This window comes from Mus pahari, chromosome 19 (assembly GCF_900095145.1).
Source record: "Mus pahari chromosome 19, PAHARI_EIJ_v1.1, whole genome shotgun sequence".
Classification (NCBI taxonomy): domain Eukaryota; kingdom Metazoa; phylum Chordata; class Mammalia; order Rodentia; family Muridae; genus Mus; species Mus pahari.
Genome location: NC_034608.1, coordinates 41154297 through 41164998, shown reverse-complemented (window position 1 = coordinate 41164998; position 10702 = coordinate 41154297). Strand labels below are relative to the sequence as shown.

General features: G+C 46.4%; 1 protein-coding gene across 1 annotated transcript in view; it reads left to right on the top strand.

The window, feature by feature from the left end:
- Positions 1 to 10702, top strand: part of Gpat4 (glycerol-3-phosphate acyltransferase 4) — a 31360-nt gene that overhangs the window by 9710 nt on the left and 10948 nt on the right. The window contains exons 2-3 of the mRNA XM_021219067.2: positions 3626 to 4611; positions 10143 to 10212. Coding sequence (XP_021074726.1) covers positions 4447 to 4611; positions 10143 to 10212 — 235 coding nt within the window. The 5' untranslated portion in view covers positions 3626 to 4446. The remainder of the gene's footprint in view (positions 1 to 3625; positions 4612 to 10142; positions 10213 to 10702) is intronic.

The window sequence follows — 10702 nt, the reverse complement described above, 5'->3', positions numbered from 1 at the left end:
CTGGGATTTGAACTCTGGACCTTCGGAAGAGCAGTCGGGCGCTCTTACCCACTGAGCCATCTCACCAGCCCCAGGGGGCACTTTTATTATTTCTTTAGAGTTGCCATATGATAACTATCATATTCTGTTATCATTCTTATCTTATTCTAACAGTCGTGGGTCACCTGATGAAGAAGACATGTTATTTCTCAGAATGGTTTTCTGAAAATATTTATTTCTGTGTTTAGGAGTGGTGGCTCCTGCCACATACCTGTGAATAGATCTGAACTGGCAATTCATTTTCCATCCTTTTCTACTGTCTTTTCCTACTTAGCCATTATGAAAGTTTGAAATTGTGACTTTTTGCTTGCTTATTCACTTAACTCTTATCTTTAGGTTATTTGTTTACTGACTATTAATATAATATCTGTCTAATGTATATATATTGAATTAGTCCCTCCAAGAATTGAGGACATTTGGAGCCCTAAGAGGCCCAGGTTTGCCACTCAGGATTAAAAAGTTTAGCTGGCTCAGTAACCGGCTGTCTCTGACCACAGTGGAACACCCTTCCTGACAGATCCAGAACTGGTTGGTTCTTATGTTTTTCTCTGAAAACGGTTGAGTAGGGGCTTAGGGGTAGAGGGTGATTTTCAGTGTTTGGCAGGAATCTGGCTGTAGAAGCTAAGAGATTAATAGCTCACACCCTTAAGAGAATGTATTGTATGCTACTTGAGACAATGTAATAGCTGCTTTTAAATGTGCAGTTTCCTGACATTTCAGGGTACATCTGCCTTTATTATTTCTACTAATCCTCCAGGCTCTGCAGGAAGTTATTTTATAACTGCAGCTTGTGTATTGTTTTCTTGACTTCTAAGAATTTATGTGAGTATTGGTGTTGGCCAGAGAACTTGTCAGACGAGTTCAGGGTTCTCTGGTGTGGAGTCCAGCTTTCATGAGCAAGTACTCTAAGAAGGGCAGGAAAAGGGGGGAGGGCACTGTCTCTCATGGGGAAAGGATAGTTACAAGCCACTTCTGTGAAGACTCAGTGGTCAATATTGTAGGCTTTTGCAAGCCATGGTCTCCGTCACACATCCTGGTTTCCACATCTCTTTAAGGTTGTAAAACCCACACCAAACTCAAAGCCTTATAAAACAAACCATAGACAGCTCTATGTGGTTGGTCAACTCCTGCCTAAGTGAGGAAATGAGTGTGTTGCTACATGTGTTTATTTTAATGTTTTGGGGACATGAACCCAGAATAACCTTGGGAATTCTCAGATGATTGTGATACAAAGAAAAATGTTCAAAACTTTGACGTGTGGGGTCAAATCTGATATCTGACAGTCATGCTGGGCCCGTGGAACTGGAGGTAACCTTGGCCAGTGGGACAGAGGGCTCTTGCTGCATCTTCTCATGGGATTGCTGGTCAAGGGGAACGGGGTGGGGGTGGGGGAGATAGAGGGTGGAGTGGAGGGGTGGCCCTGACAGGTGTAAGGAACACAGTGACGCAAATTCCTCAGTCACTTTGGGGATGTGGTTAGAAATCTGGCATGTATAATGAGTTTAGCCAGTTTATAAAAACGAAAAAACAAAACACACATGTACTTGGATTCTGAGAAGAGCAGATTCTAATTCCAGATCTGCCCTGTGGTTTTTCTTTCTCTGTAGGCAGTCCTATGGCGCCTGGCATGAGTGCGGTGCTGGTTGGTTATTTCAGGAGAGTTTGGGATGTAGGAAGCCGTAAGTGTTGTTAAAGAGCATGAGATGAGATTGATGGGCCCTTCTCTGGATCTCTGCTGTACTAAGTTGTCTGACCCTGGGAGGTTTAATTAATCTAAATTTTACAGCTCATTTGTAAGTGGAGTTGTTAGGAGAGTAAGTGAGGATAGTGTGTGGGTAAAGCTTTTACCTTAGTGTGTTGTAAGCATTCAGCAAATATTGGCAATAATTTGAAAGTGGAAGAAGTGGTAATGAGAAGCAGGGACAGTTGTTTGTGATTGGTGACACTGAAGTGTTGTGTTTCTGTCAGCATCTGACCACCAGCTAGCAGGGCATGTGCAGGAATCAAATGCAGGAGAACCCAGCCTTTGTCTGCCTCATTCCATTTACTAATTGGGAAATGGAAACAAACTATGCTGACAGGAAGGAGACAGCCAGATGAAATAACATTTTTTTTTTTTAAAAAGATTTATTTATTTATTATATGTAAGTACACTGTAGCTGTCTTCAGACACTCCAGAAGAGGGCGTCAGATCTTGTTACAGATGGTTGTGAGCCACCATGTGGTTGCTGGGATTCGAACTCTGGACCTTCGGAAGAGCAGTCGGGTGCTCTTACCCACTGAGCCATCTCACCAGCCCCGAAATAACATTTTTATTACACTTATTTTGTATGTACTTGTGTACACATGCACGTGCCATATTTGGAAGTCAGAGGACAGCATATGGGAATTCTTTCCTTGTACCGTGTGGGTCCTGGAGAAAAGCTCCGAGGCCCTAAGCTTGAGGGCAAGCGCCTTTACCCGCTGAGCTACTTTGCCAGCCCTGAGATAGCACACATTAGTTTATAAAGCATGGGTCAGAATTGGTGGTGAAGTCAGTACCTATTTGGTTTCTTGAACTATGGCTTGGGACAGAGCTGAACTGTGACTCCTGGAGAACCAGAGCCCTCGCTGTGGCTGGGTGTAGCTCTGTTAGGGAGCACTTGCCCAGCATAGTCAAGCAAGGCCCTGGGTTCTGTCCCCAGCACCACGTGGCAAACATTTTTGCTAGAAAAATGTGCTGGGATGCTCCCAAGGTCAGGAACTTGTGTTGGTAACTTATAGTTGGAATGAGAACTGTATGTTGGACTACTTTCATGAGATATTTGAAATAGTAGAATTTTATGAGCAACCAGTGTAGTGAAGTGGACTGAAAGGGCTTGGTTTCTATGGAAGAAATGTAATAAATATTGTAAAAGTTTAAATGTATATTTCCTTTTCCTATACAGTTCTCTTTCTAGGAATTTTGTTGGTACCAAGTCATGTAAAGTAATATTGTTTAACACAATTACTAGAAATTTGTATTGTCTAGCTTTAGGAGACAGATTACCTTAATCCTGATTGATACATTCTTACAGTTGCAAACTATGTACCTGCAAAGCATTGGGAGAGCTCTGTTTTTACCAGTAGAACTCTCCTTAATTAAGTTAATTAAGACAAAATAAGAAGCACATGAAGAAGAGTGCGCCTTGTTAACTTTTATTGCCCGGTCCTGACAGGGACAGAACCAGTGATTGTCCTGTGTCAGCAAGAATTATACTAGGAAGAGTACAAAGTTAGTTCTGCGGTTGCATCTGTTGTAAAGAACTCCGGGTAACTATGGGGCAAGTCGGGGCATTGACGTTCCGTATTGTACCTTACCTTTCAAAATGCCCATCATCAGAAAGTTGGTATGCACGGCCAGCTTCTCTCACTGTGGTTGGAAATACTGGAATTGTCCGTTTTTCCCCCATGCTGTATCTGCTTGCCTGCTTCCCTTTGACCTTGATGATAGAGAGTAGCCTGTGGGCTCACCCTACCACAGCTGTCCCTTGCCACATATGGAAGGAAGCACAGTAACATTTCTCTTGCTTTGTGTGACTGATGGTGTTTCTGTTTCCACCCCCAGCTCTGGCAGCATGTAAACAGCCTTTTGCCAAGAACCCAGGTCACCGCTGAGAACACTGCCTTAAGGGAGGAGAATATCGGAGGACGCCAATGCCAGGCGTGTCTGGGACAGTGCTCAGTACAGGCGGCATGAGACGTCCTGTGCCAGCCTCTGTGTGTTACTGGCAAAGGCTGGGGCTCTCTGGGTAGGAGGGTCCTGGGTCAGCCAGCATCAGGAGCCCCCCAAGGGAGCATGGGACCAGCTATGAACTCTTTACAGTGAACTCAGTTTTAGCTTATGAAGGAATTTTAAGTCCGCATTACTTCATTTCCACACACTGACATTTGGCAGCCTTGGGTGTGAAGTGCCAGCAGTTCCCTTTGTCTTCTGGAGTTTCAGGATTCTTCTGGCACCAAGGTGAACTCTTCTCGGTACTTCTGACAATACAGATCTTTAGGACAAATTCACCTGCTGAATGCGTTGGGGCAGGAGGAAGGTAAAACCTCAGAAGCAGCCACGTAGCTGAACAGAAAGCTGCCTTGCCGCTCGCTTGCCCGGACGCTCCAGTCAGGACTCAGGTGCTGGTCCGGCCTACTCACCACAGATTGTCATCTGTGCCCGGGAGACCTGGCATTTCTGGGGTGCTCCTGTGACCGACCCTTCTCTTCTGCTGTTCTGTGCCAGAGATCTATTCAGGCAGTTGGATGACATGAACTTTGAGATGGAGTTCGTCACCCGTGAGGGACTGGCTGCCTTTCCAAGGCTTGTGCTATCTGAAGGGACCATCTGAAGGACGTGTTTGTGTGTGGAAGAGGGCACCAGCCTGACGTGCGTCCTCCACCATGTTCCTGTTGCTGCCTTTTGATAGCTTGATTGTCAACCTCCTGGGTATCTCCCTGACCGTCCTCTTCACCCTGCTGCTTGTGTTCATCATCGTCCCTGCCATCTTTGGAGTGTCCTTTGGTATCCGAAAGCTCTACATGAAAACACTGCTAAAGATCTTTGCAGTAAGTTGCGCTTCTGTGATATGTTTCCTCACAGGAAAGAGAAGGGCATTAGCAGAAAGAATGGTTCTTTTACCTTCTGTGTCACAGAGTGGGGCTTAGACACTGGACACTGTCACATGCAGAACAGGTAGTAGGACATAAGGCTGCTCATGGGCTCATTTTTCCTCTCTCACTGTAATCTGAGGTAGAGTCTTGCATTCATGCAAAAAGAATGCACAGGAACAAAAAGAGCATTTGAATTATTTTCTGAAGAATAGAGGCTATGTCAGAAGCTAATGCACTGCTGAAGAGAAAAGGTTGTGTAAATGGAGGCAGAGGAGAAGTGGTATCTCCTAGAAGTTGATCTGTGCCACAAGACTAATATTTAGACAAAGAGTTGCTAGCTACTTTAGTTGCAGAATCTGTTTTAAATAGTCACCAAGTTCTCAGGGATTCTTTCCACAGCTGAAGCTGCAACCTTTGAGTAATACCCTGATAATACGATGCGCTTACTCGTGTGGTATCTCACAGGCTTTGGTGATATGATTTGCTAGTTCAAGCCAAGGATGCAAGCACTTCGCAGTCTTTAAATATTTTTTCCATTTTCCTTTGGGTCCTTTGAACTCTGTGGTATTCACTGTCCTTACAAGAATAAGGTGGGGCTGGAGAGATAGTACAGGGGTTAAGAGCATGTCCTGCTTCTTGCCAAGGACCCACATATAAATCCAACACCCACAGCCAGTGACTCATAACCACCGGTCACTTCAGGCCTCTGTGGGACCTGCACCTGTGTGCACAGACACAGATATGCACACACACACATAGTTAAATATGATTTTTAAATAATTGAGGCCAAATAAGCAGAATATAAACCCAACCCTTCTAAACCCAGCCGGGTGGCATTGAGTTTGCTCAGGCTGCGCAGCCGCCACCACTCATAGTGCCACTTGTTACCACTTGAAAGGAAGCTCTTACAATCCCACTGTTGGGGAGGATTTCTAGTTCAAAGCCGGTCTGAACTAGTATTTTGTGTGAATGGAGTCATAGAAGATCCATGAGCTTCTGTGTCTGGCCTCTCTGACTTGGTGCTGTCATCGCCTGTCTGCATGGCAGCCGTTATCCGTGCGCTTGTGTGTTCTGTGTGGGGCCTACACTGTAACTTGCCTATGCGGTCATCCCCTGATGAGCTGTTTCCACCTGTGGGCTGCTGTGAGTGGTACTGCTGTAGACTCATGCTGGGAGTATGTCAGGAATGTCGAGCTGATGTTTGACTGTGTGTGGGTACATGAGTGTGTGGGGGGCCTGAGGCTAGTGTCACTCGTCTTCCTCAGTGCTCTTCCACCTCATTTATTGAAGCAGGGGCTCTCAGTCAAACCCAGAGCTTGATGTCCACCTGCTCTTTCTAGCCAGTATGTTGTGGAGATCCTGTCCCTGACATCTGAGGCTGAAGTTACAGAGGGGCCATCATGTCTGCCTGGCATTCATGTGGGCTCTGGGGATCCGAAATTTGGTCCTGGTGCATGTATGTCAGGTACTTAAAGCACTGGGTCATCTCTCCTGCCCCTGGAAATGGTCATTTTTAAAACAGAAGTCAGAGCTGCAAATCTAGGGCTCATCTTAAGTGCTTAATTCATCTTGGATAACTTTAGGGGAGGCAGAAAGCCTAGAAGACTTGTAAATCCTTTCCTGAATAGGGACAGCCAACCAGATGTCTCAGTGGGCAAAGGTGTTTGCTGCCAAGCCAGATAACCTGAGGCCTATCCCCTAACCCATATGGTGAAGAGAGAGAGAGAGAGAGAGAGAGAGAGAGAGAGAGAGAGAGAGAGAGAGACACCCTGAAGGTGGTCACCCTCTGACCTCCACTCATGTGCTGTGGCACTTGTATATGGACCGGGTTAGTCAGGGGTCTCTAGAGGAACAGAGATGATGACATGAGTACATACATTCACAGATACACACACACATACATACATACATACATACATACATACATACATTCAGAGAGTGGGGGGGGGAGGGAGGAGGGGAGAGGGAGAGAGAATTAAAGTGGGTTACAGGCTCAGTGACTTAGCTAGGGTTGCTATTGCTATGATAAACACCATGACTAAAAGCAGTGTGGGGAGGAAAAAGTTATTTGACTGACAGTTACATGTACCAGTTGTTCATCAGAAGCAGTAAGGGCAGGAACGGAGAGGTAAGAGCTCATACACAGACTGGGGAGCACAGGCTGGGGAGTAGTGCTCCCCCCGCCTTGTTCAGCCTGGACTGCCATCCTAGGGGTGACCCCACCCACAACAGACTGAAACCTCCCACGTTAATCACTAATGAAGAAAACGCCTGCAGCCTTATCGAGACATTTTCTCAATTGAGACTCTCTTCTCTCAGATGACTCTAGCTTGTGTCAGGTTGACATAAAACTAGCCGGCACATCTGGCTAGTCCAGTAATGGCATCTATCAAAGGAAAGTGCAAGGATCTGCTGGTTCAGTGCTGTTGGCTGAAGTCTCAGCGGGTCTTCAGCGTATGTTCTGACACCAGTGAAGGGACACTGCAGCAGGACAGATGGACTCATCAGGGACAGGCCAGCGGGCGCAGGACAGATGAACTCAGCAGGGCCGGGCCAGCGGGCAGAAAGCGGAAGCTGTCTTCCAAGTCCTTTACGTAGGCTGTCCCAGAGGTGGGACTCAGATTTTGGGTGGTTCTTCCAGCCTCAAATGATCCAGATTTAGGGTGGGCCCTTGCACATGAGTTACTTGAGGAGTACTCCAGTCACAGAAGCACCCTCCTCCCAGCTGTGCTCAGAGGCTTGGGTTAATTTCAGATTTGTTAAAGTTGATAGCCAGGTAAACTCCTTGGTGGGTAGAGTGTTGGATGTTGAATCTTTATGCATGCCAGATTTGCTCTGCTACTGAGCAAATAAGTCCTTCTTTTAATTTTGTTTTTAAAATACACATTGAGGGGCTAGAGAGATGGCTCAGTGGTTGATTGATTGCTGCTTTCTCAGAAGACCCATGGTGGGCAGTTTGTGGTTGCCTGAGCTCCAGATCCTGGGAAATCTGATGCCATCCTTTGGCCTCTGCAGGCCTTGCTCTTCCTGCCTCTGCTAGGACTGCAGGTGTGCATGCCACCATGCCCACCCAGCTTAATAGTGGGGTTTTTAAACCATTACATGTGGAGTGACTTTATATAGTAGTAAATAACCAGACAAATACCATAATGTCAACAAAATCATAATCGTGCATGTCTTGTAGTTTACACATCTTATTATTGTTGCATATTGGTCTTCAGTCTTTGACAGTTGACATTCATAATTTATAATTATGTTAATAGTGTGGACATACATTTTATGTCTACATGTCATTTCATTAGCCATTTTCACTTTTAGTTAATTTTCATGACGATCATTAAAACTCTCTGACATTCAAGTATACTGACCTGTGTTTTTGATGTTGCTAAGCAACTAGCCAGCTGTTTGATAGTCTTCATCCTCTCAGGAGAAAATACTTACCCACCTGCCACAGAGAGGCCATGCCTGTCCATGACTCCCTTAAAGTTGTTTTCTGTTTTGGGAGGTTTTTGCTTCAGGTGTTCTCTATACAGTGGCAGTAATATTTTTGGAGTGGAATTTCTAGGAATTGACTTTCAATTGGATTGAAGATAATTTGAAGGGAGGGAAAGAAAAAAGGCCTGAATATAAGCAAAAAGATGAAAATAAGCTGAGTTTTGCTACCCAAATGGAAGGAGTCAATGAGATCTTGCAGTCTGGTCAGTGTTTGGTTGCAGTCGGATTCGATGGAAAGTTAAGACTTTCCAACTGTGGTGTGAGCTCGGAGGCTCAAGTCAGGATTGCAGAGGTGGCGGGTCAGTGCTCCACTCACCCCGAAACCTAGCCCTGATCAGTAAACTTTCTAGTGTTGTGTGTTGTCTGAGAGAGTTACAATTCCTACCTCACATGGAAGGAATAAAAAGCTGAGGTGTTGGAGATGAGGATGATTTCTGACAGTGGAAGTGACAGGAAGAACATTTAGGTTTGTTTACAATTTTTATTTATCCTTTGACTTCATACACGGATGCAAGCATCTTGATTGTATTCACCCCAAACTTCCTGTCCGCATGCAATCCCCACAGCATGTTCTCCCTCCGCCTGCCTTCATCCTTGTTCTTTTTTATATCCCACTGAGTTAATTAGGTCATGGGCCATCTACCTAAGCAAGTCTAGTCTCCCAGCAACCACACCCCAAGGAAAGGTAACGCACTCTTCCCTAGCCGCCATCAGTTTGCCAGGAGCTCCTCAGCTAGGGGTGGAGTCTTGTGAGCCTTTTCTCCATCCGTGCTGCAGTGTGACTGTCTTGATCTAGTGACCAGCTACAGGGAGCACATGAGTGTGGTAGCAGCCACACCACCCCAGCAGGCAGCCCTTCACAGCGCTGTCCTTACTCTCCGTCTGCAGTGCTCCTCTGAGACCTTGAGGATATGGATAGGCGCCCCACACAGGGCTGACAACCAGACAGTCATTTAGTCTCAGCACATTGACCCACGTGGATCTCTCTATTAACTGTTGTCTAAAGATAGACACATTTTTTACGAAAGCCAAAGGGGAAGGACCACAACTATAATGGCAGCAAACACCCAGAGTTGTAGAGCTAGGAGAACTCAGTGGAGAGTCACTCCTGCATCAAACAGTAGCCCTCCACCATCACCACTGGTTTTCTGGCTGGAGTTGTTGATTTCCTTGTCTCACTATTGAAAACAGGGAGAACAACAGAATCGGGAGAAAGCAAGCTGGGGTTTATTGAGAAGTATAGTAACAGCTCTCTGCCCCTGTTACTCTACAGGAGAGGTCCCAAAAATAACTTGCCACATAGCACTCTTTAGGGGTTGTTTTTTATATCTTGGGAAGGGTCAGTTTGTCTCCACCAGCACATAAATCAGGCTTCAAGTTGGAATTAACCTGGTTGACTAATTTGAGTGTATTTGGGGTATTCTCGCTGATTGAGGTAAACAGCATAGACTCAGAGAAAGTCACCGAAGTCACCAGGGAGGAAGAAGAACCCTGAGGTAAAAGAGCAGCCTGGGGATGAGGCAAGGCCTTTAGATTTTATCTCCCAGACTCTGTCCCTTGGCTTGTCACCAGTTGCATCTACTCTGCTCTCGGAGTTTGCTGTTTCATCGGGCAAGCACAGGTGCTTTTGTTCATTTGATCCCCGGAATCCACACGGTGGGAGAGAGACCCCCCAGGAGTTGTCCTCTGACCTCCTCATAGGGTCTCGCCTCCCCACCCCCTCTGCCGCCAACCTCCTTCACACAAGTAGATGATGGCCGTGGGCATCCTTGCAGGGGTAAGGTGTACTTAAGGAGGCGGGGTTAACTAGCCGGTTCTCAGTGCCTGCAGGCAGAACCACGCAGTGAGGGAAGCAGCCTGGGCGGCTTGACTTAGCTCTTCACGATGGGAACTTAGTATGTGTTCCTGGTTACAAGCTGGAGGCTCCAGGGTGGGTTACTGGTGAAGACTGTCTGTTACTCTTGCTGTCACATTACCATTTCTCTCCTCAGTGGGCCACCCTGAGAATGGAGCGAGGAGCCAAGGAGAAGAAGCACCAGCTATACAAGCCCTACACCAACGGTAAGGTTAGGCCCTTTGTCTACTGGAGCTTCTGAAGGAATATCCCTAAATGCCACCGTTTGTGGAGTACATACAGTTTTCTGTAACAAAATACCTGAAGGTACTTTGCAGAAGAAAAAGTTTGACCTTTAGGCAAGGGCTGGGCAGATGGCTTGCTGTGCATTCACATGGGTTGGACCCCCAGACCCGTGAAAACCTAGGTTCAGTGCCATACCCCTGTAAATCCCAGGGCTGATAGATGGAGACAGGCAACTCCTGAACTCGAAGGCTAGCCAGTCTAGTGGTCACCTGACTTCAGGTTCAGTGTGACCCTAGGAAAGGTGAGTGATAGTGAAAGGCACCTCTCATTGACTTCTGGCCTGGCCTGTATACTCACGCAAAACACACACACACACACACACACACACACACACTCAGTCTCTTTCTCTCTTCTCTCCTCTCCTCTCCCCTCTTCTCTTCTCTCTCTTCTTTCTCCTCTCCTCTCTCCTCT